This window comes from Tetrao urogallus (genome assembly GCF_951394365.1).
Source record: "Tetrao urogallus genome assembly, chromosome: 1".
Lineage (NCBI taxonomy): Eukaryota > Metazoa > Chordata > Aves > Galliformes > Phasianidae > Tetrao > Tetrao urogallus.
In genome coordinates, this window is record NC_136813.1 from 91,338,027 (window position 1) to 91,365,643 (window position 27,617).

Sequence of the window (27,617 nt, forward strand, 5' to 3'; positions counted from 1 at the left end):
ATGGGGGGCAAGAACAAGCAGCGGACCAAAGGCAACGTGCGGGTGAGTGAGCGCTGCCGCCTTCCTGTCCTAGTCCCCTCTGTGGGGCCGTCTTGCCCAGCCTGGGTAGGCGGCTGAGCTCGGCTTCGCGGTTCGTGGCCTCCGCCGCTGGCGGGCAGTTGAGGCCGCCCTATTCCGTCCGTTCCCTTTGTAGGGGCCGCGGCACGGCTCTTCGCTGGACTGGGGTTTGTGTGGCCTGAGTGAAACTTGACCGAGTGCCGGTGAGGGGTGTTTTTGGGTACCTCTGACCCAGCTCGCCGTCGTCTTCAGAAGGGGTACTGGGGTACCGTGGGGCATGTCACTGGTGCTGGGGTTTCATGCACAAGAAGAGCATCTTACTACTGTGGGTAGTGTGTCCGTGTGTCTTGTGAGGGGAATTAGGAAAGTAGGGTGAACCTCAGCAAGTTGTCATTAGCCCAGATCAAAGCTAGTGACAATTAGGACTTAAAAGGTATTCACTGTATATTAGGGTAGGAAGGTTCTTCAGAGGGATCTGGGTAGACTGGACCAGTGGCTGAAGGCAACCCTTTGAGGTCCAGCAAGACTGAGCGCTGGGTCTTGCGCTTTGGCCACAGTAACCTCATGCAGTGCTACAGGCTTGGGGCAGAGTGGCTGGTAGGCTGTGTGAAAGAAAAGAATGTGGGGGTGTTGGTCATCAGCCTGCTGAACATGAGCCAGCAGTGTGCCAAGGTGGCTAAGAGAGTCAACTGCATCCTGTTTTGTGCCAGAAGTAGTGCAGTCAGCAGTACCAGGGAGATAGTCATCCCCTATACTCCAGACTGCACCTGGAGCATTCAGTTTTGCACCCCTCACTATGGGAAAGGTGTTGAGACCTTTGCCTGAAGTCCAAAGAAGGACAGCAAAGCTGGTAAAGGATCTGGAGCACAAGTCTTATGAGAAGTGCCTGAGGAAAGAGTAATTCAGTCTGGAGACCTCATCGCTCTCTACAGCCACCTGAAGAGAGGTTGTACCAGAGTGGGGGTCAGCCTCTTCTCTCAGGTATCAGTGATAAGATGAGAGGTAATGATGTCATTTTGTTCTGGGGAGGTTCAGGGTGGATATTAGGAATGATTTCAGAAAGAGTGGTGAAGCACTGGCACAGGATGCCCAGGCAGTGGTGGAGTCACTGTCCCTGGAGATGCTTAAAAATTGTGTGAATGTGAAGGATGTGGTTAGTGGGGGTGGGCTGACATTTGGACTGGATGACCTTAGCGGTCTTTTCTAATAGTAATGATTCTATTGTTGGATTCTATGATACAGTATTACAGATGACTTTAAAGCATCTCTCAGTTTCAGGACTGTCTCTTCAGAAGAGCATTCTTGAAATAAACATGAGGCCATAGCGTGATCAAGGTGTTGATTTAACTGGGGCGGGCGAGATTAAATGCTGAACTCCAAACTACCCACTGCAGTCTGATGGGATAGCATTACGTTGTCTTACATACGTATCCTTTTGATTCATTTTTCTAAATTGTTCTTGACCTTTTACTTTGTTGCTGGTAGGGCACCTTTCCTCCTAATCCTCTGAGCGTGTCATGGAAGCTGTGTTGGTTCGTAGACAATAACGTGAAAAGTTCGTAGACAATAACGTGAAAAGAACTTGGGAAAACAGTAGTGAAGAAAGAGAAATAGTTTCTTAATAAATTGTTAACTTACGAAAGGAATTCTGTATTAAACTTTTTTTTTTTTTATATGTGTAAAAATAATATGAAGTTCCATCAGTGTTCATGGATTGTAGTCATAGTAAGGAAATGGAATGTTGAATATAAAGAGGGAAATAATTTTCTAGGTCAGATTTCAACGTTTAAATTGTGGATGTGCCGTTTTGGAAGGCTTTGTTTTAAATAGAAGGTTAATTATAAATCATACCATTATTTTGAATGCCTGATGGATGCAAAATTAAATAAGTGATAGATGTGTATAGCTGACTGATGTCTCTGTCCTTTGTTAGCCTTCTAGCAGCGGCCGGGCTGCAGAGCTCCTTGCCAAAGAACGCGGAACAGTGCCTGGGTTTATCGGCTTTGGAACATCGCAGAGTGATCTAGGTTATGTTCCTGCAGTTCAGGGTGCAGAGGAAATAGACAGCCTCGTGGATGCTGATTTTCGAATGGTCTTGCGAAAACTCTCTAAAAGGGATATCATAACAAAATTAAAAGTAAGTGTATACTTTCTACCCAATTAAAAAAATTAGATTGGAAGAGTTGTCCTGATTTTCTGAGGGTTTGGAGAAGAATTTATCAAGGTATCTAGTCCTATGTTCCTACCGTATATTTATTAGAGCTCCAGCACAGAAGATAATTTGAAAGACTTCTAAAGCTGCCCATCAGACAGTGCTGACAGAACATTCATAAAATTAACTCTATGGATGCTGAATTTCAAGAAATAAATTAATTTTTGAAAGAGAGTTGCAGTATCTCGAAGAAGCTAATAAACTGGAAAATGTAGCTATGTGTCAGTTCTTAAATCGTGCTGATATCTTTTTTTTAGGCTATGCAGGAGTTTGGTGCGATGTGCAAAGAAAGAGAAGCAGAAGTTGTTAAAGGTGTTCTTCCTTACTGGCCAAGAATTTATTGTAAAATCTCATTAGTAAGTACAAAAGTATATAGATTAGAAATTTCTTGAATGCTTTCTGGGAAAATGCGTAAGGTGGTCTTATTGATCTATCTTTTTTTGTTGGAATTGTTGGCTTGATCTAGGAAGAAGAAAATCAGGGAAAGTAGCATTCTTTGTTAGTGAGATGTTTCTGTATTGGCAGTGGGGTAACCTTCAGCTGTTGATGCCTGGGCTTTTTCTGTTGTTTGGACCTTGTTCTTTAATCATGATACCTCCATCTGGAATGGCTACTGTTGAAAACATGATATTGATCAAAATGAATCGTTAGAATACATTGAAATCATTCCTGATGTTTCTTTTAGATGCCAAGAGCATAGAAAATATGATCTAAATTGATATAGAAATAACCATATATACACAGACAAACTGCAGATTAAGTGCACGATTTGTGTAGGCTTATGGTAGTTTCAATTCACAATGTCTTCAAGGCTTTCTGTTTTTGTTTCCTCCTGTCTTTTTGTTAAATGTTTGTATAAAATAGAGATGATGACTGTAGTTACATCTGGGAAAGGTTATGGTTCTGGATGTGTAATGTATCAGGAACGTGTTGGTGTGGAGTTAGCACTCTTCTTTATTGGGGAGAGTTTGAATATTCAAATCTACATAGCTTGATTCATTGCAAAAAATGGCTGAACTGAGAAAAAGCTGCTTTTGTTTCTGTGTGTGTGTGTGTGTGTGTGTGTGTGTGTGTGATTTCTTTTGCTCTGAAATGCTTGGCATCAGTAGTATACTTCTTTTTGCTTCAACAGGATCACGATCGCCGTGTTCGAGAAGCAACTCAGCAGTCTTTTGAGCAACTGATTCTTAAAGTGAAAAAACACTTGGCGCCTTACTTAAAAAGTATCATGGGATACTGGCTAATTGCACAATGTGACACTTACTCCCCTGCCGCTTCTGCTGCAAAAGAGGCTTTTGAAAAAGCTTTTCCTTCAAGCAAACAACCTGAAGCCTTAGCGTTCTGTAAAGATGAAGTTCTTAATGTGAGTTGGTATTTCTTTAAGGCTTTGTGTGCACGTGTCAACTTCTATTCAAAGTTCAAAACTCATCCTATCCCCACCTATTCATTGTTAAATTTCATTAAGATAAATTTGGTTTTCACCTGAAGCTGTGCTCCTACTAATGTGAAGAAAAGGCTGATACAAAGATAACTCTTGTTTTTTGACATGTTGTTTCAATGGAACCATACAACCAGAAGAATTAATGGGATGAATGTTACTGTGTGCATTTCTCTGTAGTGTTGCTTGACATCAAATAACATTGCTGACAGCTAGAATAATGATGCAGATTAGCTGCAATAGTGGATGATTAAAGAACGCTGAACACTCTCAGAAAGCCCCAACAACTGGTGTTGTTACCAAGTTTAATACTATTCTGCTATTCAGTATGTGAAACTGAATTTAAGAAGATAAAGTTTGCATTGCTAGCCATTGTATACCAACTTAACTATTTTGTTTTGCCTCAGTTTATCATCTTTTTCGCCAGAAAAATGTCAGTGTAGGACTGCAGCTTAAGTATTAGAAAGTCTGGATTCAACAACAGCCATTGTGGGGTCAGTAATACTGTTCTTGCTCACTAGCATGTCTGTAATACATTTAAGAAACTCAGCTCAGGGATTTGCAAGTTTTACTGTGGAGCTGTTTCTGAATAATATATAGGCTATACTATTCACATAAGTATTATATTCTTGTGCATGTGTATGTGCATAGACATTTTTTTTTTTTTTTCCTCCCTAGGTTCTTCAAGATCACCTTCTGAAAGAAACACCTGACACACTCAGTGATCCTCAGTATGCTAACCTAAATATGTTTAAGTCTTGGTCTATGTTGGGTTTTACTCTTCTTGCTGATGTAGTGGATCTAGCTCTGTTTAAGAGAGAGAATAGTTATGTGACTCTAGATCCCAGGAACTTTCCTTGGGATTTGTGAAAGTATTTATGCTTATCAGTTGCCTAATTCCTCTTTCGGATCTTTTAAAGTCATATTTACGAATAGCTGTGGAAGATGGGATGACTTGAAACTCTAGTACTTTATAGAGTAATTTAGTAGCACTGGAGCATATGGAAAGCCTGTTCATTAATTTAGGTTTCACTTTAATTTTGTTTTCTTTTTTTTTTTTCTGAGAACTGTACCAGAGGAAGAAAGAGAAGCCAAATTTTTCCGGATTTTGACCTGTTCCCTGTTAGCTTTAAAAAAGTTGCTTAGCATGCTGCCAAAGAAAGAAATGCATTCATTGGAGGAAAAATTAATGTCGCTTCTGTCTCAAAACAAATTTTGGAAATATGGTAAACACAGCACACCACAGGTAATTTTAATTATTTTGGTGAGTTTTCATTCAAGATAATGCATTGGATCTAAGCAGATACGAATTTCTTGTGTCCTTCAACAATTAACTCTGTATTTTGTTGCATTATGTTTGAAACAGTTCCCAGATCTCTAGACCATAAATGGATAATATTGTTCTAAATTTCGCCTAACAGGAGATGTGTTAGGAAGTGAAATGTAACGTTAGTAAAATGCATGTTATGAAGGACCGAATTATTTTAAAATATTAAAAGTTATTTTAATAGTATTTAAGCCTTTGCTGTTGTGCCAAAATATGGAGCCTGCCTTTTGTCTTTACAAGTAACGTTACATAACAATGTGTAGCAACACTGCTTTGCCATTTGCCTAATGACTTTGTTCTTCTGTGGTCCGTCAGGTTCGTTCAGCTTTCTTTGAGCTGGCTTCTGCTTTTTGCCAGTACTTGCCCGAGCTGGTGAAAGCTGAAGCGCCAAGAGTTTGTCCTGCTGTTCTTCTCAGTATTGATGACAGTGATGCAGTGGTGTGTCCTGCTCTTTGGGAAGCTGTTCTTCATGCTGTTGCCACTATTGAGGTAATGTAATAGACATAATAGACCTAAGAGGGAAATGTTTTATTGGAATGTCACATTTAATTTTTCACCAGGTACCAGAGTTTTTGTGTGGAATAAACAACAGCTTATCTGGGTTTTCTTCTTAATTAATAACATGAACTTATTAATGCTTCACACTCCTTCCTGTTCCTTAGGGTATCAGTGAAACTTTCAAATCTGTTGTATCCAGCAGGGCTAGTTTTTTAAGTTTAATTAAGTTAACTTGAACCTGTTGGATTAAAAGTAGATAGAACGTTTTCCTTGGTTGAAGAAGGTTACGAAAATGACCTTCAGTGCTTTTTTGCTTTCTTTGTTTTCTCTTCTAACTTAATGCTTTTTTAATTGTGTTTTTTTTTTTTTTTTTTTTTTTTTGAATGAATGAAATATCAGATTCACTGAATTTAATAGCAGGGCTAGCAGTGCTCCCCATAAACATACATTGTATGTGTTAAACAGCTTTGCTGTAGATACCTTGAATGACGATAGGTCAGAGGACAAAAATCTTTAAGGTGTGAGAAGAAAGCACTAAGGTATTTTGTAATCGTGAGAAGGTTTTTTTCAGGAAGTTTTGAAGTTAGTGATGCTTCTGAAGTTAGGATTTTGAAATCAATGCTTGTTCTTAATGATAAGAACAGAATTAAATAACGAAGCACTTATGCTAGTCATTTTTTATGAAAGATTCTTAAGTGCAGCATCATTAAAGAAAAGTGTTTAACTGCAGTTTTATCACAATTACTTGTAAAAATTCACAGCTAAAATAAGGATTTTTAAAAATAGGGGAAATCAATTTAAATTTAAAATAAATTGCTTCAGCTGCAACTTAACCAGATAGATTAAACGTCTATCTAAGGAGTTCCTCCAAAGTAACACATTCTCTTTTAATTTACATTAAGTATATTTCTTTCTCTAGGACTGTTGGAGTCATGTAAATGCCAGAAAAGGAGTTCTACCGAAACTGTGGACAGTACTTCGAGAAGGTGGACGAGGACTAGCTACTGTTATATACCCAAATATTTTGCCATTCATTAGCAAGGTACCTCATGGCATCACAGAACCAAAGCTGGAATATTTCAGAACTTTTTTCAGCTCAATGATTCAAGGGTATGAACCACAAACTGCACTTATATGTTATCAGTCTCTTATATTTGGAAACAGGACTAATCTTTAAGTATTTAAACGTAGGTAACTGTATCTCTTGGCTTGAGGATATTTAAATATGCATGTATCGTTAATTTTGAGGGGAGGAAAAAGCACTCTCTTTGCTATTGTATCTGAAAATAACATTTTCAAATTACTTTTGCAAATCTAGTGCTAAAGTCAATCCTTTGCAGCTGTCCTGCTGAACCTCCTGTGTGATTTTTATTGCATATTCCTTGCCAAAAACATTCTTATCTTTCTTTGTCAGAGTTTTGTGTTCATTCCATGATAAGTTTTGAAAGGAAAAATGGGATATGAATTTCAAGTTGAGCTACTTCGGAGAGATCAGGTTCTTCTTTCCAGTGTAGAGGTCTCACTTTATTATAGATTATTGAGGGTTAGTGCTGTGATTGTGAAATCTACTATGTGTGTATATAATCTACCTTTAATTCTTATTACATTGATTTTAAAGGATTTCAACTGCTACCTCATTTTTTCCTTTAAAATGTCAATAGCAGCTGTCTGTCAAATGTAACTTACATACTTTGTATGCATTATGTACTCACAATGTGTATCTTTCTCTGAAATACTAAAATTATTTAAACCAATCTTATTTAAACTGAGTTCTTGACTGATGGTGAGGTGATCATTAGCAGAGTTCTTTGAGGACGTGTTGTACAGTTGTGCAGTAACTTCATGTGGTCTTTAAATGATGATTTAAGCATCAGCGTCGCTCTGAATCAAACTGATTGTGGTGAAACCTTCTTTTGATGGCTTTTTGTGTATTTTTTTTTTTCATTTCTTGTGATGATTAGTTCCTTTCTTTTTGTATTATAACATAAGCTACAGGCTTAAAATAATAATAGTCTGTCATAGAATAGTAAAATCATGGAATCACCAAGATTGGAAAAGACCTCCGAGACTGTCCAGTCCAACCATCCACCAACCAGCAGTATTTCCCCACAAATCCATGTCCCTTAGTACAACAGCTAAATGTTTCATGAGCCCTTAAACCTGTTTAGAGTGTATAGAAAACTGCAGGTGAGCTTTTGTGACCTTTTACAAGTAGCTGAAACAGTAAATTGTATTCTTGGTTGGAGAAGTTTCCTCAATTTACATAGTTGTTATTGTTTTCCTTTCTACTTAATATTGAAACAAGACGAAAAAGATATTTTAATACAATTTGTATTACATGCCTAGTTTTAATGTTTTGACTCTTTGAGCGTGTCCTCTTGAATTCATTTCTGTCTGACAACTCAATGGGTTTTGTCTGGATAAAAGCAACGTAATCAGGGTTACATCGAAGCGTTACGCTGGGTTTCTCTGAAGCTTAGACAACTGGCTGTTCCTACTCTCACCTCAGTGTTACCTTTCAACAGGTTGTCAAATGAGCGGGCACTAGCCAGTCCTTCAGAAAGTTCAGCAATTATAACTACTTTTATGGAATGTCTGCGCTTTGCCGTACTACAGAAAATAGACGAAGATGAACGAAGACAAATACATCAGATGTTAATATGTGACCAGGTATTTGTTAAAACTACCTCGTGTTCTTTCAACGTGCACGTAACAGTTCAAAGTTAAAACCATCAACTTCTGTCAGGATTTATTTCTCTGTTCAAAGTCTCACTAGATTTTACGGAGAAAAAATAATGTTATTGAAGTTGTTCAATATTTTCCTTGCTATAAATTCAGCCTGAATAGTTCTGAGGTTTTTGGTCTTGGTTTCCAGAATGTTTTTCAAAATGAATAGAATTTCCTGGTATTAAGAACAACAAAAAGCATTTCTGGTTGGATCAATTTATTTTTATTTTTTCCTTTATAGCTAATTCCTCTAATTGATGCTGTACTTCAGGAGCCCAGGTTACAAAATGGACCATTGTTTTATCAAATAGCAGAAACGATAAGCTCCTGGGAAGCGAAAGCTGAAGTCTCCAGTGATGATAATACAAATGAAGTCTTCCAGAAACTATTGTCAAATTTTTGGGACCATCTTTTAAAAATGTGTATACTTCATGTTGATAAGTTGGAGGCTGATGAGAAGACATTGTTTGCCATATCTGATATGCTGGAAGTTCTTCAAAATCCGAAGACTGCTACGAAACCAAACAATAGGAAATCCCTAAAAGTAAAATTTTCAGATGAAGATGAATCTGAAAGGAACACGGAGAACGGAAAGATCACGGAAATGAGGAATAATAGTGACTCTGAAATACAGGCTGACCTACAGCATAGTTCAATTCTAAGGAAAGAACCTTTAGAAAACTTAGTCTGCCACATTTCTGAGCTGAGTATTGTGTATGTCAATGAACAGAAGTCAGAGCAGCATTTGAAATTCCTTTCTGCCCTCCTCAACTCTTTTTCTTCAAACAGAGTTTTTCAAGTACTTTTAGAGCAGGGAAGCAATGCAAGCTGTCCTCCAGCTGAATCCCAAGAAGACATAAAAGTTCATAATGAAAATCCATCTGTACAATTTCTGTATATGAATTTAATAACTTGGCTTAAAGAAGACTGGAGGAAAGACATGCATTTTCTGGTTGATATTTTGTACAGTGTGCTTAAGTGTTGCAACAGTAATGATGAAAGGAAAGTCATTCTTGATGATTTAATGAAGGTATGTCTTGAGTATTTTTTTTTTAATAGATTTTACTATTTTTTTATGGTATGTGGTTGTTTAATCTTTTTACTTTGCAGACGTAGATTTAGAAAAGGTTGACATTACAGTGTTGGAGTTATATTTTAATATAAATATATGTAAAATAATTGTTTACATATATATTTACATATATAAATATGTTCTCTATTACAGAAATTCTCTCTTCATCATCTTCATACAGTGTGTTTTTATGCTTAGTAATGGGAGGCCTTTCTTTTAATTACACACCTTTATTGGTCTAGATGCTAGAGAGAGACTTGGGAGGTAAAATAACTGATAAATAACTTTGTTACTTTATAACTTAGCAACTTGTGCTTATCGCTTGCAGAAAATAAAATTTTACAACTAACAGTTAAAAAGATATTAAATACTTCCAATTCAGTAAATACTTTCTGTTAAATTTTCTGGAATTTTGTTTTTCTTCTAGATGGACCTGAAATGGATTGTTTTTCTCCAGATAATTCAGAAGGTACGTCTTTAGACTTTGTTGTTGTTGTTGTTTTGCTTAGTTTTTAATGTTTCTCTGGTTTTGAGATTTAGGTGTATTAAACCCCTTTTTCTTTTTCTTTTTTTGTTTTTTTTTTTTTTTCAAACTGATGGTAAAGTAATGCAGCAGTACTTTCAAAGTGTTTGTTTTAACCCCACTTAGAACTAGGTTTAGTCCTAGAAATGAACACAAGAAATCCCACATGCATGCACGCCGTACATCCATGCATCTTTGTCCCTTCTATTTTTGGTCAACTTGCTCTTTGAGCCAGAGGGATTCCTGATTAATTTCTGGGGATCCCTTCAAAACTAGAGAAAATGGAGCTGGGTGTTGGACTGATAATTCTGACTAGATCTGATAGACTGATCATCACCAATACTTGTGTTATCTTTCTCTGTTTATTATGGAGTTCATATTTGCTTCAAAAATAGGTGTGTAAGCTCCTGTATTGTTTTTGAAGGATATGAAGTAGTGATGGATTAGGGATCTAGACATCATGCTGAGAAATGATTATCACTCATAAATTGCGTGTACAAGAAAAAAGCTAGTATCCCATTATTTCTGCACAAGGATATTGAAAAATTGGTATGCAAGTGAATGCCTGGGATGAAATATGGAGTGTATTACAAATTTTTTGGACAAGAACTTACATCATTTGGCTGATTATCTACTGGGTTTACATTTCCTTACAGATACTATGTTTTTTTTTTTTTTTTTTTTTTTTTAAGCTTTTATCCCATTATTATTCAGTATGCTTTTCTGATTGTGACCTGTCATCTGTTTTTAGAGAAATTCAGATGCTGTAAATAAACTTTATTTCAGCAAAAACTTTTAGTTACCAGAAAGCTAGCTTTTTTTTTTTACCCTGATTTAGGTATTTTCTGGCCTCTATAGTTGGAGAAGAGAGAAAAAGGAGAGCTCTTAGAAGGTGTCTGGCTTCACCTTGAAGTAGAAGTCTGACCTAGCAGTAAATTGCTGTCTTTAGCCAAAAAGGAAACTAAGGGAATGATCACTGACATATTTACCTAGAGACTTATTGTTTCTGACACAGTAGGATTCCTGCTTGTGTAGGTTTGATTTGTGGTTTCTGAGGACTGCATATTAATATTATACATCATAATAGAAGTTAATAGCTTTAAAAGATTATAACAATTATTTTCTTTTTGTCATTCAGGCATGCTCTAGCACAACCAAACTTTCGTTAATCTCTGGGTGGCTGAAAGGAGATATGCTTGGAGAAAGACTTGTAATGCTGGCAGATGATCTGTGTCACCTGGGTTTAAAACCAATAGCAACCTCATCAGAATCATCCTCTTCAGAAAAATGGACCGTCCTGAGCTTGGTGTTGTCACAACACATTAAAAATGGTAAACATATTTCATCTTTGGACTTTGTGAATTGTAAATACTGCACTTAAACTTGGTTTTTGTTACCAGAATTCTGGAAGTTTCAGTGTAGAGGAGCATCAGAACTTCCTTCTCTCTCCAGACAGAAACTTCAACTAACTTGATTCCTTATGGTTCATGGTGTCCTGGGACTGATTTCTCAGTGACTTGGCTGTTTATCAACTTGTAGAACTTGAATGTACTGCTAAGCTCAAGGCATTCATTTAATGTTGTGTTTTACTGCACATTGGATGAAGTCTAAGAGACCTTCAGGGTTCTTCTTGACTTACTTATGTAAGTCAAAGTACAGCATATGACTTTCAAAAAGATTTTTGATGTGTTCTCTATTCTGAATTTCTCAAGGTGAGCTGGCATGAAGTAAAAGGAAAGGCTTTTCATGGCTCAGTAACCTATTAAGTAATAGGAATTAAAGGGAAATAAGGATGAATTGTGAAAGGGTGGTAATTATTTCTGATATATTATTCAGATTAATCAAAACTAAAATGCAGGGATTTGTAGCAGTGTTATGACACTGGATGATTAACTGACAAAAATAAAACTGAAATTTGAGACTAATAAATATAAAAAGTATGTCCAGGGAGAACTTAATTGTGATTTTCTCTCTTCAGTGAACTGTTAAAATTCAGAATTAGTTTTTAGGAACTGCTGTAAGAAAAACTGAGGACCAATGAATATCATTTTTAGCGCTAGGATGTCAATATCTTGATTATAGTCTGTAGTTTTGGTCACTTCAGTATTCTTGTTCACTTAAATGTTTTGTTTTTTTGTTTTGTTTCTGTTATTTTAAAAAAGCTACAATAAAATCAGAAAATATCCAAAGAATTTGTTAGACGAAAGTGATGGTTTCTGTTTAGAATCAAAAGAATGAGAACTCTTCAGCTTACTGAGGAAGTTTACAAAGGAGTTTGTTTTTGATAAAGAGCCACGAACTCCGTAATTCATATGGAAAGTGTGAATAGGAAGGATCTTCTCACTGCTTTTGAGAAGAGAAGAACCCAATGGTTCTATGTTTAAAGCCTGAGGAAAGACATAGGTGTGCTGCTTCATACAGTTCCACATTAGTGAAACTCAATACAACAGTATGCTGTGGAGTTTGAGTATAAATGGAAGTAGCATAGTACATAGATTCACTCCCAGAAAGAGAGTGATATTCATAGGAGATAGATCTGGCTGGGTTAATTATATCCAATGCCCGTGTGGGATGTCTGGCTCACAATGGGTTGCCAGAAATTAGGTAGTCAGAGAAGGGTTAAAGGTATCACCCTGCATTTGCTCTGTTCATATGTTTTTTATCAAAGCTGGTTTCGATAAAGATATTTGACTATATGGATACTTGGCTACCTGATCCAAGATGGTTGTTGAATAAGGATGAGAATTTAGGTATCCATAAGAATGCAGCTAGTTGGCACTTGATTTTTGCATGCTGTATTAATAAATAAAAAGCATGTAGGTGCATGTTATGTCTTTGAGGTATTGTTTGTCAATTCATTAAAGCTTGTTGTTCTTTTCCTATTCCTAATAGAATCTTTGATTGGTGAAACTTATGTCAAAAGGATTATTGATAAACTTCAAGCAGCACTGTCTAAAGCTAAGGATCTTTCAGAAGCTGGAAATACCGAACCATCTGTATCTTTTATCTGTGATGTAGCCTCAAGCTTTTTCAGTTCAGTTAAAGGGTGTTTACTGATGCCATCCTCAGAAGACTTGCTGCTTACCATCTTCCAACTGTGTGCTCAGAGGCAGGATGCTACACATTTAACAGGTGATCTGGAAAAAGGAGTGTTTCTCACCATGTCTGGTTTTGTACTGTTATTTTTTTGTCAGTCGTTTTACTTACCTCTTAGGTCTTGTTGTGAGATGGATTATCAGCTAGGGGGTGAAAATAATCACTCTTAATCTCAGATAAAATATAACTTATGTATAAAAATTAATTTAAAATTGTTCTGCAGCCAGAAATTTACATATTTGCCCATGACAGTGATCATGTGTAATAATGTAGAAAAAAGAATTCTTTACTTGCTCTAGCACCATTAGTCATGCGATCATTGCTCTAAGATGCAGCTTTTTTATTTTTTATTTTATTTTTTTTCCAATAGATTTGCTTGTAAGCAAGTTAAAGCACACTTGGATATCTGGGGTAAATTCGCTCGTCCGTCATCTTCGGAGTATGCAGAATCAGAGCACCTTTTTGCATAAATCTGCACTATGGATCAAGAATCAAATTCAGTCTTCCTCTTTGGATGTCAAAAGGTAATTGTGATGTGCATGTCTGTGTCGTAGTATGTTGTTCCCTAAAACAAATGAAGATCAAAGCTATACAATTCCAAATTTACTTGGCATCTGTGTTATTTAGAGTTTTTTAAACCTGTCAGAGGTGGGAACTATGGCTTATAAAAGCATAATTAAAACATAGCATGAAAATAGCATTGTCATTTACAACAAGATTTTGCTTGATAGTGCCGAACTTGTTTGCAGCAGTTTTTATTTGTTTTTCTCAGCCTTCAGGTTTTGATCTCTGCTGTTAGTGATTTATTGTCTACGCTTCTGGAAGCTGACAGACAGTCTGGATGTCTTGTGGGAGCTTATGTTGAGCACGTTATGCCCAACAGAACTGAATGGGAAAAATTACGTGAGTCTCTTTCTGCTGAGGTATGAAAATGATAATTGATTTTCACATTGTAGTTAACCTCACCTGTCTGCAATTGCATGACATTTCAGGTGTGATTATACATATCAGCACGTATCCTGTGGTTCTTTTTGGCCTCTATCCCTGTTGGACAAAATCTGTATGGTTATGGTCCTACCAGTACTGCTGGAGACAAGCAAAATCAGTGAAATTATACTTTTTGGCATGAAACATTGGCAACTTACTTTACAACTCTGAAATTTTGTCTGTCAGAATATATCTCCTGAAGATATTCTATAAGTAAACTAATCTATAAGATTATTTTCTTTGTAACACTAATACCTGCAGGGTAACTTGATGTGCTGATTGTAAATTAAATGCTGGTATGACTAGATTGAGAGAGAGAGAAATAATTTTCTGTCCAACTATTAATCTTCAGTAACACCACTTTTTTTTTAAGCTGTGTAGCGTTCTAAATGTACGTGTTTATTTCTGAGGCAATAATGCAATCTCAAGTAACTGCTGTGGATTTATTTCTTATGTACACAAGGGAGTGATCCTCAGTATTATGCTCTTGGTGTAAACTTGTATCTTCCGTGGTTATTTTTTAATTGTTGTGAATTTTTAACATTAAATAGATAATTCATCTTCTGTGTGTCATTAAGATCTCAATCATTTGTTCATAAACTTTTTATGCACGTATTACAGTGGATGCACAAACCTCTTTTGGAAGGAAGGCTGAGTATGAATTGTGAACATTTGGGATCGTGTGTTAAGCTATGTGGCACAACTAAACTTCCAGGACATCTGTGTACTTCAGCCTTATTAAGTAAAATGGTGCTACTTGTCCTGGAAAATGATATGGTGAAGGGAAATGAGGATGCTGAAAGAAAGAAAAATGACAATATAAGTAAGTTACAGTGGTAAAATTTAAAGGAATTTGATTTTGTAGTAGTTCTAATTGTCGATTTTGTTGATTTAGAATTGAATAATGAAATTTTGGCACGTATCAGAAATATATATGCATATAGTTTTGCTTTAGGTGTCCTTTTTAAGTATGAGTGTGTGCTTACACTTTTAGGGCCTTTTGCTTCATATACATGCTGTCTCAACAGGAGTTTGATTTTAGGGAAGTTTGAATTTACAGTGAATCTCAAAGTTGTTCCTCGCCGATGCACGTATGGTGCACTGGTGTGAGTGGATAACAGTAGATGTATCCATGCCATCAAATAAAAGCCTTTAGCATTGTATAATCAAGATGCGATAATCGCAATATAGTTGTTTAATCAACAGATATCAAGATGTTGTAATCACGATATAATCGAGAGAATCAAGCAAGGTAGACAATGATCACAAAGAGAATAAGCGGAAGAGCTTACCCTTCAGCTGAGCTCACCAGAAGACACCAAGAGAGGGTATCTCCAGAAGAGATCCTTCCCCTCTGGTAGCCAGCTCTTAAATAGGTCTAGGAGGGGTGGAGCCAGGCTCCACCCCTTCCAGCAGCACACGTGAATTGCCTTCACCTGTGCTCCTCTGGCTGGCTCATGGCTCGCCTCAGGTGATTAATCAGAGGTTCAGGCCGTGACTCAGCAGTTCCCATACAAGCATTTAGATGCAACTTTTCTGAATTCTGCTGGATGAAATTTAATTTCCTTTGGTTTGTAAAAATGTCAGATCGGAGACAGCATAGTCAAATTAACAGTTCTACCTCTAATGTCCCACTGTGAAGAAAAGTGTAATTGTTCAGTGTGGGTCTTTGTAAGCCAATTTGAGGAGAAAAAACCCACAAACCTAGCACATGCCAGCTATCTATTTAGTTGTACTTTTGTTTGTTTGTGCTCTGGATTTAGATCTTGTTTGCCTTGTCTGCAGAAATGCATATTAAAAAAAAAAAAAAAAAAAAAAAAAATGTTACGGAGAGGATGTAAACTTCTTGTGCTTCATTTCCTTTAAAACTTTTTGTACATCTATGGTAGCTTATTCTTGCTTTTTTTTCTTTTGTGTTTAATGATGTGATGTCAGATAACCCAGTTTGTGCTCTAAGTATCTGAGCTTGTGTATAAATGTCGTTGTCTTAATTACAAATTACATTACAAATACATTAAAACGACAACAACTATAACAAAAACCAGACTTCTTACCTATCCATTGAATATACTCAGCAGTTGCTTTTGTTATTTAATTAGTTGCAGAACTGTTGTATTCATTACAATGGATTGAAGAATTGGAGAATCCTCCTTATCTGCTTCTGGAATATCTTCATATGTTAGAAGAAATGCACATCACATATGAGAAGTTCAGTGCACTCAGTAATACAACTACCCTTCAGCAAACAATATTTGATAGGTATGTAAGAACAAGTAAAAACTCAACCACAGTACAGCCCTTAGCTCTTTCTTTATACTTTGCAGTGTGTAGAGTATTGACTGTTAAGCACTTCTGTAAAATGCTGTAGTTTTTCCTTGTGTGTATTGATTCATATTTCATCCAAATGCTTGTGTGGTGAACTGTTTCTGTATAGTATTTGTTAACCAAGATCTGTTTTCTTCTTTTGAAGATCAGAGGAACACGGAAGACTCTGGTCCTTAACCATGGCCAAAGTGATTCATGGAGAAGGCTCTGTATCCTGTGAGATGAAAAAGCTTTTTAAGACGAGCGAAGGGTATCTAAATACTGTTGCCTATCAGCTCTTAAGCAAAATTGACATTGCAAATATTGCTGATGTTAAGTAATACTGATTCTGATGATCAACATATGAAGAGTGAAAATTTGGTCTTATATGTATGTGATATGTAAAAATGAAACATTGTATAGTGTGTGGGATTAGTTACATTGGAGGATATTAAGTGGCCTCTAGATCAATATGAACCAATTATCATTTTGTTTACTAGTTGAAGCGTTGAGTTTATTTTTGATGTTCTGCTTGTTTGAATAGGTTTCTGCCATTAACAGAGGGCAGACTGCATACACTTCAGTGCCTGTCACACTTTTTAATCGAGGAAGAGAAGAGAGAACTTGTTTTCCACTGTGTGGCCAAACTTATGACATGTCCACAAACAGAGCTCTCCAGTACTGATGGTCAGTATGGTTTTCTACCTCAGCACGCTTCATTATAATTTAAGAACATTGTTTTATATTAATGTTTGCTTTTATGTGAATTAACTATAATCATATCAATTTTACTAGAAATCAATGTGTCTGCAGTTTGCGTATTTCTTCTAGACTGTTTGGCATTGTGGTTTTCTGTCTTTTTAAGGAAGTACATCTATACGTGCCTGGTCTAAAATTAGAACTTAGAGATTAGCAGTATCAGTTAAAAGAATGTTGATACAACCTTCTTGTTTGGTCTATCTGATTTGGACACATTTGCAAACACTGGATTTTTCAATTCATCATTTTAAGCTTTAATTTTAATTTTAATTATTTAAGCAGAATATTTCTGTTGTTTACTGGTAGTGTTGTGACTGATTTTAGTAAGAACTCCTTTGAAGTTCATAGTTTTTTGAGCAGTTCATATAGTGAATGCCACGTCGTGTGCTGAATAAGAATTGCTGTACATGCATTTCTAACTGCTTTTGAAAAATTACTTAATGAGGTAATTAAGATGTGTTATGATTGCTTTGAATGTCCTGTAGAAAGAATGACAATAAGATTGTGAAAAGTTTTTTTACAGAAATGTTCAGAAATACACAAAATCCTTCTACATATTTGAATTACATGTGATCTTAAACAAAAAACCCTTCTATTCTCTCTTGGTACTGTTTTTCTTATGATTTTTTGCACATCGTCTTATTGACTGGTGTACATTTAAAAAAAAAAAAAAAAAAAAGTTTATTTCTATGTTTTCTTCTTTAACAGGACCACACTTAAATTGAAAGAAAACCTCTATGGCCATTTTAAACTGTTGGCATCTGTTCCTTCGTAGTGTTCTCATGTTTTCATATGAGCTCTTTCAAATGAATGTCCTTTAAGTATGGATATCTTCAGTGTTAGTTTCATGTAGCAATTGAAGATAATGTTTCTACTGTTACAGTTTCTATAATGCTTGTTCTTCAGGCTTAGTTTGTTGTGAATCTTACAGGAGTTTTTTGGTTATTGTTTTGAGTGTTTGTGTTGGTTATAGTATTTCTAACGTAATAATGGCACCTATGGATTAAGTGTTAAAAGAAAATAGCTTAGCTGCTGTCCAAACTGTTATGGTATTAAGTGTCCAATCTATGCACGTTCTAATGTTTGTCTTACCTTGATAATCAATGCCTCCTGAGGGATAATATTTTTATTGTGTCGTAGGAGCTTTTGGGTGTCTCTCCATTTTGAATTCCTGCTTGAATGACAAAAGTTTTGGTTGTGATCACCTCTTACCTGGAGTACTAAAAATCATAATATCTTGGAAAAATGATAAAGAGGACAGCTTCCTCTTTAGCTGGTGGGTGCAACTTTGAGATATTTTCACTTCCCCTCCCCCCCGCCCCTCCCAGTTTCTGAAGAGTTTAAAAATATAGGGTGGTTGTGAAGTCAAACAAGACCAAGAAAATAATAACTTAATGCTGTCATCTACCATTTTAGTACTATATTTTTAAGTTTCTGTTGAACTGCATCTTGCAGTTTAAGATTGCTTTGTGTAAGTATCTAGTAAGTCATACTGAAAGGAATTACCTGAAGGTAAGCATATGTAAGAAAGTCAACCTGACAGTAATTCTGTCTGTAAGCAAAGCTGGAAAACTAGGAGCACTTTCAGGTTGTTTTCAAAGCATACAGAACTGAACAGTTTTGCAGGTGTAGCTGAAGATTCAGTTCAAAACTGTGATTGCTTAAGATAGGAGAAAGACACTTAAGTTTGGTATCAAGGTTTTCTAAAATTCTGGACCTGTCTTTGTAGTTTGGAAAGCTAAACTTCCAGCAGAGAGTTAAAACATGCAAGTATTTGTTTGGGTAGTGAGAAAAATCCAGGTAACACCTTTTGTAAATAATTTATAATATTGGGACTATTGAGGGCTTATATTTTCAGTAAGTTATTAATTAAAAAAGAAAACTATTTTTCTTGCTCTTATTTTGTTAAAATTGCTACATTTTGCAGTTCAAAGTTTTAGGAATCTGTTAAAATAACATACAAATGACAAGTACCTCTGATCATCCATTTTGTACCAGTTGACTGACTTGTTTTGAGTTGGTAGTTAATGTAGGATTCTCATTTTGAAAGACAAAGTGTCTAAAGCATGGGTGGTAGTAGTCTGGAACAAAACTAATGTGTCCTAAGTGGAGAAGCAAAGGTAATGAAACTAATACTTTCAGTTATAACATGACAATGCGTAAGCTTTAGTTGTATTTTTATTTCAGCAATCTGAAAGAAACAAGTGCTCAGTTGCTTGGTTTCAACATAGAGATGATCCGCTACCTTCCCTTATTGCTGAGGTATTCTACAGCTCCTTTGGCTGACAATGAATGGGACTTTATCATGTGCTCCATGCTGGCTTGGTTGGAGGTAATATCAAAGAGACTATTACTAATCATTACATTGCAGTTTATAATGCAATCCTTTTAGTGCTCTTGGAACAAAACAGGCTAATTTAGGCTGGGGATGGGGAGCAAGGAAGGAGGAATTTCAAAATTAGACTGGGAAACAGCTACATTTTTGTAGATTTTTTTTTTTTTTTTTTTCCTGCAATTTGGAAATATAGGCATGGTCTGGGTACAGTTTTACGTTTAGAAAAGTGAGATGATTTCACATTGCATTTTTGGCTCACTTGGCTGCACAAGTGCAGTGGAAAAGCTGCAGATGCATACATTTCTTTTTGAATCCACTTGGTGGCAGACTATCATTATAAAGAAGGTCATGTAAGAGAAGTAGTCTAGAATTATAAACATTGGTGAGACTTAGAATTTCATTTCAGCATGTCTTATTAAAATACAGATTACATTTTCAAACTTTTAAAGTAGTAATAATATAGTCTTTGCAATTGAGTCTTCTTTGAAATAGTACTTTGGGCTATAGGGAAGGAATTTAAAACATCTACTTTAAACCAAATATTGTTATGAAATCTTCCTTTTTTTTTTTTTTTTCTTTCTAGACAACATCAGAAAACCATTCACTCTATCATATCCCACTTGTGCAGATTTTTGCCTGTGTCAGTTGTGACCTGGCATCTGCCCTCAGTGCTTACTTTGAACTTGCAGCTTCTAAGACTACTGAAAACCTTCCTGTGAATTTGGTCAGTGAATGGAAAGAATTCTTTTCTGAAGGAATTCACAATTTGCTGTTACCTCTGTTTGTGAAAGTCACAGGTGGGTATATGGTAGCTGGCAAGGAGGCCATTGGCAGTATGTAATCAGGCTATTCTGAAGTAGAACTTGATGGGCCACGTTTTTTTGGTTCATAGGAATATGATGTTAACGTAATATTATGTTTATAAAAGTAAAATGGTGTGTTTCAACGTATGCTAGTTAGTAAAGTAATTGTATTGCATTGGTTTTGAGGTAGATTCTTCTAATTGTAGTCTGAATTGTTACTAGTTATGCTTGTTTATCATAGTATCCATACACTGTGCATCACAGCTTGCCTGTCTCCTTTTTGTACAGGAGAAACAAAAACTGCAGCTGAAGGCTCTTTTCAGAACTCTGTATTAACATCTTTGGGTGAAGCTCTAACTTACATCTCGAAGGACCAGTTGTTAAACCATAAGCTACCAGCAAAGTTTGTTGCAGGCCAGAAAACAAATCTTCCAGATAATCTACAGACTCTGTTAAATACATTATCTCCACTGCTGCTTTTCCGGGCTAGATCTGTTCAGGTTTCAGTCTACCACATGTTGTATAAGTAAGATCAACAAAAGTCTCACTCTCTTCACTTCCTTCCCCCTTATTTATTGATTTTTAAAATGTGCTCTAGAACAGGCACTTAAATGTTTAGCAAAGTGATATGGCACTATGGAGAAAAAAATGCTAAACTGGGCAACTTGTGTTCTGGATTAGAACATGTGATGTAAAGCCATGAATGCTAAATTTAATTGTCAAAATGAACTAAATAGATACAAAGAGGTTTTATTGCAGTACATGAAAATACAATTTTATTTTCTATGCCACAGTTAAATATGTATTGTTGTAACTGTAAAGTTATTTATTTTTAACACTTGTTTAAATACTCTTAAAATCCTGAAATGTGAACTGCAACATTCCAGGTTTGATTTGGTAACCACAGCATCATTAAACAGTCTGACCTTCTTATTTTCACTAAATTAGATAAGAAAATGAAGAAAGTAAAGAAAAATGTGTTCTTATGAACTTTTTTGATATCTAATACAAAAAGAGTGAACGTAGAATTTAAAGATTGCTATGTGCCTTTGACTGTTCAAAATGCAGGCAGCAAAGCAGCTGACTGGAGCATAAGAAACTACTGTTATACTGAGGCATTATGTTGTAAGAGCTTTGTTCTGAGATGGAGATGTTTCTTTCAGTATGAATTCGGGTGTTTGGGAGGTTTGGAGAACTAAGCAAGGCTTACATGCTCTTTGGCTATTGCCATTCAGGAACCAATTTGGATGACGTGACTTAAAGATTTCATGATGTTATTAAAAAGTAATTGCTTGACTTTACTCATTGTCAATAGTATTGGCATTGATAATTAGAAAGCTATGCGTTGAATACATTAAAAATGACTAAAAATTAAGTCTAATTTCTTTTCTGTTTTTCTACAGGTTAATGCCTGAGTTGCCTAAATTTGATGATGAAGATCTCAAGTCTTATGGTGATGAAGAGGAGGAATTAGCATTGTATGTATTTTCTCCTCATCGTTCTTTCTTTTTTTTAATATTGTTTTCCCTGTTGTTACTTGTTAAAGAGTTGAGAATTGCAGCACAATAGTCATCTTTCAGAAGCCATTAAAGTGCTTAAAAATGACATGCTTATGACAATAAGAGGTATGAATATTGAAAATCTACAATATAGTTGATTATATCTGTATTTTTACTAAAACTGGAAACAATATTTGCCACTGTTTTCTGGATCCAGTTACTAAAGTAATTAGACTGTATATGTTCTATTGTAAAATCTCAAGGGATGTTTAAACTGCATTGCTGTATTGAATATGTTCTATTGTAAAATCTCAAGGGATGTTTAAACTGCATTGCTGTATTGAGAGTATTGCTAGCTGCACCAGTAGCTTCAACTTCTTTGATTATTCCTTTTATCCACATAGCAAATTAAAGATGTCCAAAATTGGAGATGTTTTATATAGATTAAATCTGAAGAAGTCAACAATTAGAACAGGGGATAGGATAATCGTTTTTATTTATTTAGCACAGTTCAATGATTAATAACGTGTTTTAAAACAGAGCTGCACAGGGTGTTATAATCCATTGCCAAAATCCAGCCCATCACATTAATTTGCCCCATTGTTGGTGTGACTTGACTAAAGAAAAAATTTAAGCATTCCATGGTGGAGTTTAAATCAGCTCAGCCATAGACCAAATTCATCCTTTCAGAATGTGGAAAGAATTCAGTTTATATCCTTCTTCTGAGAAGGAGAGAGACCAACTATTATTTACAGGAGAAAGGACTATTAAGATTTTCAGATTCACACACCACTGCTACATAAGTTTTTCTGTAGTGAAAGACCCCTTCTGTGTTCTGCATACATTGCTTTATTTAAAGGATCACAGAATCACCGAGGTTGAAAGGGACCTCAAGGATCATGTAGTTCCAACCCCCCTGCCTAGCAGGGCCACCAAACATACACATTTAGGTCAGGTTGCCCAGGACCCCGTCCAACCTGGCCTTGAACACGTCCAAGGACGGGGCATCCACAACCTCCCTGGGCAGCCTGTTCCAGGGCCTAACCACTCTCCTTGTAAAGAACTTCCCCCTAACACCCAACCTAAATCTTCCCTCCTTCAACTTGGATCCATAATGGGGAATAATGGGATGCTGGGAAGGTTGTGGATATAAATTCAGATAATGCTCTGCTTAAGATTCCAGTTCACTATGCCAGATAACATTTTTCCATAGATCACCTCCAGCAGCTCTTATGTCTGTCCTTGCCACTCAAGAGCTCTTGCTAGAAAACATCCTAGAATGCATTCCAGTTGGGGAGTTTGCAGTTATTCAGCCCCTGAGCGATGAGTTCTGCCTTGTTCTAGGATATCTTCTCACTTGGAAGTTGACGTTAACTTTCTTCAAAGCGGCTTCTTCTCAGGTATATGCTCAGTTTCTTTCTTTTCAATTTTCTTTTTTTTTAATAGCATGTTTACTTGATTTGGGTATTGAGATTTTATTTGGCCTCTTTCTTTTAATTGTATATTGTCCTACTTCCTTTGGACTTACTGGGACTCCGTTCCAAAAGCATCAGTAGATGTCTGTTGAGGATGGCAATATTAGAGGAATAAATTTTAAAATTCATTAATATGGGTTTTTTTTTTTTTGCTGGTTTTAAACAAGCTTGTGACATTTTATGATCAAGTCATTCAAGAGGTTACTGAGAACTAAATCACTCTTCTAAACACTCACTCTGAATCTCAGAATAACTTTTCCTCCATGTAGAAGGAATAAGCTTTCTATTCTCAACTTTGTTTTTGTTGTTTTTCTTATTTTTGTTGTTGTTTGTTCCTTTGTTCAAACATCAGCTGCGAGTTCTCTATTCGCAATACCTTAGAAGAACTAAAAGCTTGAACAAACTGCTTTATCACTTGTTCAGGCTTATGCCTGAAAACCCTGTCTTTTCTGGGCTGACTTCAGAAGTTCCGAATAAGGATACAAAAACCTTCTTTACCGAAGAGCTTCATTTAGATGTCAAAGGTTAGTAAAAATTCATGTATTTGAGAGAGGTTTTGATATCTTTCAGGCTTTAAAAAATAAATAAATAAATAAATAAATAAAATTGTACCTGTAAAATAGATATACATGTGTACATAAACACAAATATATGTTTACTTTTTTTCCCAATAAATTCCCCATTTGAAGCTCAAGGGAAGCTGAAATATTTAACAGAAAAAGAATTGAAACAAAACCGGAAAATGCTACTTAGCAGTGGTGTATTTTTTCTCTACGCACACAAATATTCCAAAATATGAAAATATGTGATAATGGGATTTCTTCATTGTTTCTATTTTTTTATGCTAAATTGATTTTTTTCTCTATTTGAATTTGTAAAAACGAGAATGGATTTTAATATATATTTTTTTAATATTTAAAATTTTTGAAACATTAAATTCAGCCTTGCTTTTACCACTGTGTTTAGAAGAATCTTGGTTATTGTAATTACCACTTCTAGCTGCAAAACATGGAACAGAGAAATGGTTTTGAAAGTTGCTTCAGTGAAAGTTTTTTTCAGTGTACCTGTATAGATGTTGATACGTCTATTGATGTACCTACAAAGATACTGAGATATCATTTCCTAGTCTTGTGCTTGAACATCACTGTGTGTTGCAAAGCCGTTTATCTGGATGACAGAAAAGCAGAAATAGGGTAGTTTGGGGAATTAACAACACAACATTTTTTGAGAGAAAGATTTCCTTCATTGCAGAATTGCAGCATGACTTGGTTTGGAAGGGACCTGAAGTATCATCATCAAGTCCCAATCCCCCTGCCACAGGCAGGTTGTTAGACTCTAGATCAAGTACTGGCTCATCTCTTTGTACACTTCTGTAGAGCATTGCAAACTTCCAGTGTACTTCAAAAATCACTCCAAAGTAAGCAGTTTGTAATTTCCAGAATGTAAAATTATTCTTGATTTTTGGATTTTGAGTATTCTACCTACTATTCATCCTCTAAAATCAGAAAATGCTTTTCTAGCCATTAAGCGTTACTCCAAGAAACAAAGAAACAAGACAGATGGAGAAAGCTGTATTCAAACAAGCAGTTATAGTAAGAAATAGAGAACTAAACAGAATTTCAGTTTCCACACTTACATTGATATCAGGTTGTTTTGCTTTTCTTTTGTTTGTTTGTTTTGTACATGGTGCAGAAGAACCAACATTTGTGAACAATATGTTAGAGTATTTTAATGTCCTTCCTTTTCTCTCACAGGGGCGGGAGCCCTGTCATCCCAGATCCCACATTTGGCTTGTTCTGTGTATCATATAACACTGAAAGACTTACCAGCCATGGTTAGGCTTTGGTGGAATAGCTGTGAGAAACGTGTCTTCAATGTTGTGGATAAATTTACAAGCAAGTATGTCAGCAGCGTGCTTTCTTCACAGGAAATATCTTCTGTTCAGACTAGCACACAGCTATTTAATGGCATGACGGTTAGTAAGACTTCTTGTTCCTTTTTTATTTTGCTTTTTGTAGAACATGAAAGAAACACTGTTTCTTAACTATTACAGTATTTTACATGATTGCATTTTAATATTCTACATGGTTGATGAGAAAATAATTTAGCTTGCTATTGATATAAGAAGTGTCTGTTTATGAGTGTTCTGTTTTGAATGAGTTCAAAAAGAATGGGTTTTATGAATGTTGGAAAAGTAGAAGAGGTAAATGAAAGATTTTCCTATCAGTATACTACTTTTTGGTTCATTTAAAAAATATATATATAATCAGCCATTAGATTGAGAAATGGCTGTTAATTTCTTAGATTGCCAAGATATGAGTGAATTCTTTCTCTTTTGAGAAAAATGTTTTCCTAGCCTAAGAAAATTATTTAATGTTTGTAGGACTTACAGGTCTTATATCTTAAAAAGGCTAGAGAAGGATGTGTGTCTCTGATTGTAGAGATTTTTAATATTTGCATTTTTTGCATAGGTAAAAGCTCGGTCTGCTGCACGGGAAGTCATTGCTACTTATTCAGTTGATGATATATTTATTGAACTAATAATACAGCTTCCATCAAATTACCCACTGGGGTCTATAACAGTTGAGAGTGGAAAGAGAGTTGGTGTGGCTGTTCAGCAATGGCGCAATTGGATGCTGCAGTTAAGCACGTATCTTACACATCAGGTGAGTTTAGAGAAAGCCTCTAGTTTTGAAAGCATACGACAATATTCCTAGCAATATACTATTTAGATTTATATAATGCATCTCTTCAGATCACAAACTTCTTTATAGAATTGGTTACTCTTATCATCTGCTCTTCTCCAGATGTTAAAACAAAAAAGGGACGTAAAATTATCTGCGTAGTTAGTCCTGAAAAATCCATAGCCAAAATTGAGAATTATAAGATCTCATAAGGCATGGGCCAGTAGTCACAGCATGTGGCATTGCCATCTCAACTGCAGTTTGAAAAAAACACATACCTGAGATTGGTGATTGCTGAAGTTGCATCATCCGAGTTTAGAACAAAGGATTTTTTTTTTGTGAGGCTTGTTTGCAATTCTAAAGATTAAACTTGTACGTATAGTTCATATGTTGGTGTTGTAAATTAGTTAACTACACGTTGCCAATAACTTGATTTTACAGTCTTCAGGTTTCATTTCCTTTATGTATAACGGTAAGAATATTCTGAAGGAATTCTGTGATAGTAATAACTTTTTCTTTTGTTAGAATGGAAGTATTATGGAAGGCCTATCTCTGTGGAAAAATAATGTGGATAAACGTTTTGAGGGCATCGAAGATTGCATGATCTGTTTCTCAGTCATTCATGGTTCCAACTATTCTCTGCCCAAAAAAGCTTGCAGAACATGCAAGAAAAAGTTTCATTCAGCTTGCTTGGTGAGTACCTACACTAAATCCTTCTAATAGGTAAAGTATCCTTTAATAGTTTGAGTAGTCCTACTCAAGTGTTGAGTAGTCTACCTACTAATCTAATCTAATCTACCTACTGTAGTCCTACTGCAGTGCCATCAATTCTCCATTGTGTTGCTGGAATATCTGGGATTAAGTGAATTCAAAATAATTTGCAGGAATTCTATGGTAAGATGCACTGAGAGAGGAATTCTACTCCAAAGAGTTTTTGTGTTTGCTAAAATGTAAGCCATTACGTCTGGCTTTGGTGTAGCAAGAACATCTTGATGTTAGCAGCTTGGATAAGGAAGGAGAAAAAGTTAAAAATTAATTTACACAGCATGCTCCTCTTCTGACCTGCTAATCTGGATAATAAACTATATCCAAGATGTCATAGGCATTTTTGTATGGTTACTGAGTATGCTGGAGCATATTGACACCTGTATTGCCATACAAGAGAGGAATTCCTGCTGCTTTGAAAACACAACTTTTGGCTAAAATTAGACTGGACAGGAATTACTTTGTGCATGTATTTGGTTTTTGTTTGTCTTTAGAATAAAACTTCTGCACATGCAGTGTATGTGTATGCACACACATTCAAATGTACATATATACACACACAGATGTAAGGGGAAAGGGCTTTTTAGCTGTTTTTTGTGTTAAGAAAAATGAACGTTTTGATAGTTTTCTTCATTCACTAGTAAAGCTTATTACCAGTGACAAAACAGTGCTCTTGGTACTTAGCTTGCACTTGTCTGTTAAGCTGTCCTATTTCTTTTTCAGTACAAATGGTTCACGTCCAGCAACAAATCCACCTGTCCACTTTGTCGAGAGACATTTTTCTGAATAAAACGGTCTGTCTTTCTGTGAGCTAAGTAATACATGAAGAAGAGGCAATAAACTGTGTGTAGAAAGAAGCAAACTACTTGGAAATGATTTCTATTACTTAGAATTCTTGACTGTTGGGATATGACACATATTTACCTCTGGACTGTTTTTTGTAAGAGATTGAAGAGTCTTTGATATAAAGAAATATATAAGAATAATTTATTTTGATTTGTATATTTTTAAGGTATTAAGATATGTTAAAAATTCCTAAGTGATGTAGAGTTATGT

At 35.7% G+C, this 27,617-nt stretch overlaps 1 protein-coding gene across 1 annotated transcript; it reads left to right on the forward strand.

The window, feature by feature from the left end:
- Positions 1 to 27,347, forward strand: LTN1 (listerin E3 ubiquitin protein ligase 1; the record flags this gene model as incomplete). The annotated part of the gene is made up of 30 exons (XM_079549165.1): positions 1 to 42; positions 1,991 to 2,194; positions 2,527 to 2,625; positions 3,402 to 3,632; positions 4,386 to 4,438; positions 4,773 to 4,953; positions 5,350 to 5,523; positions 6,452 to 6,642; positions 8,058 to 8,202; positions 8,501 to 9,289; positions 9,759 to 9,800; positions 10,993 to 11,185; positions 12,747 to 12,986; positions 13,321 to 13,474; positions 13,723 to 13,873; positions 14,559 to 14,760; positions 16,037 to 16,196; positions 16,408 to 16,512; positions 16,786 to 16,928; positions 18,141 to 18,276; positions 19,188 to 19,332; positions 19,919 to 20,132; positions 20,427 to 20,664; positions 21,542 to 21,616; positions 22,851 to 23,037; positions 23,465 to 23,636; positions 24,867 to 25,087; positions 25,584 to 25,778; positions 26,322 to 26,489; positions 27,285 to 27,347. 30 exons carry the CDS (start codon positions 1 to 3, stop codon positions 27,345 to 27,347), a joined length of 5,313 nt encoding a protein of 1,770 aa, XP_079405291.1.
- Between the last annotated feature and the right edge of the window lie 270 nt (positions 27,348 to 27,617).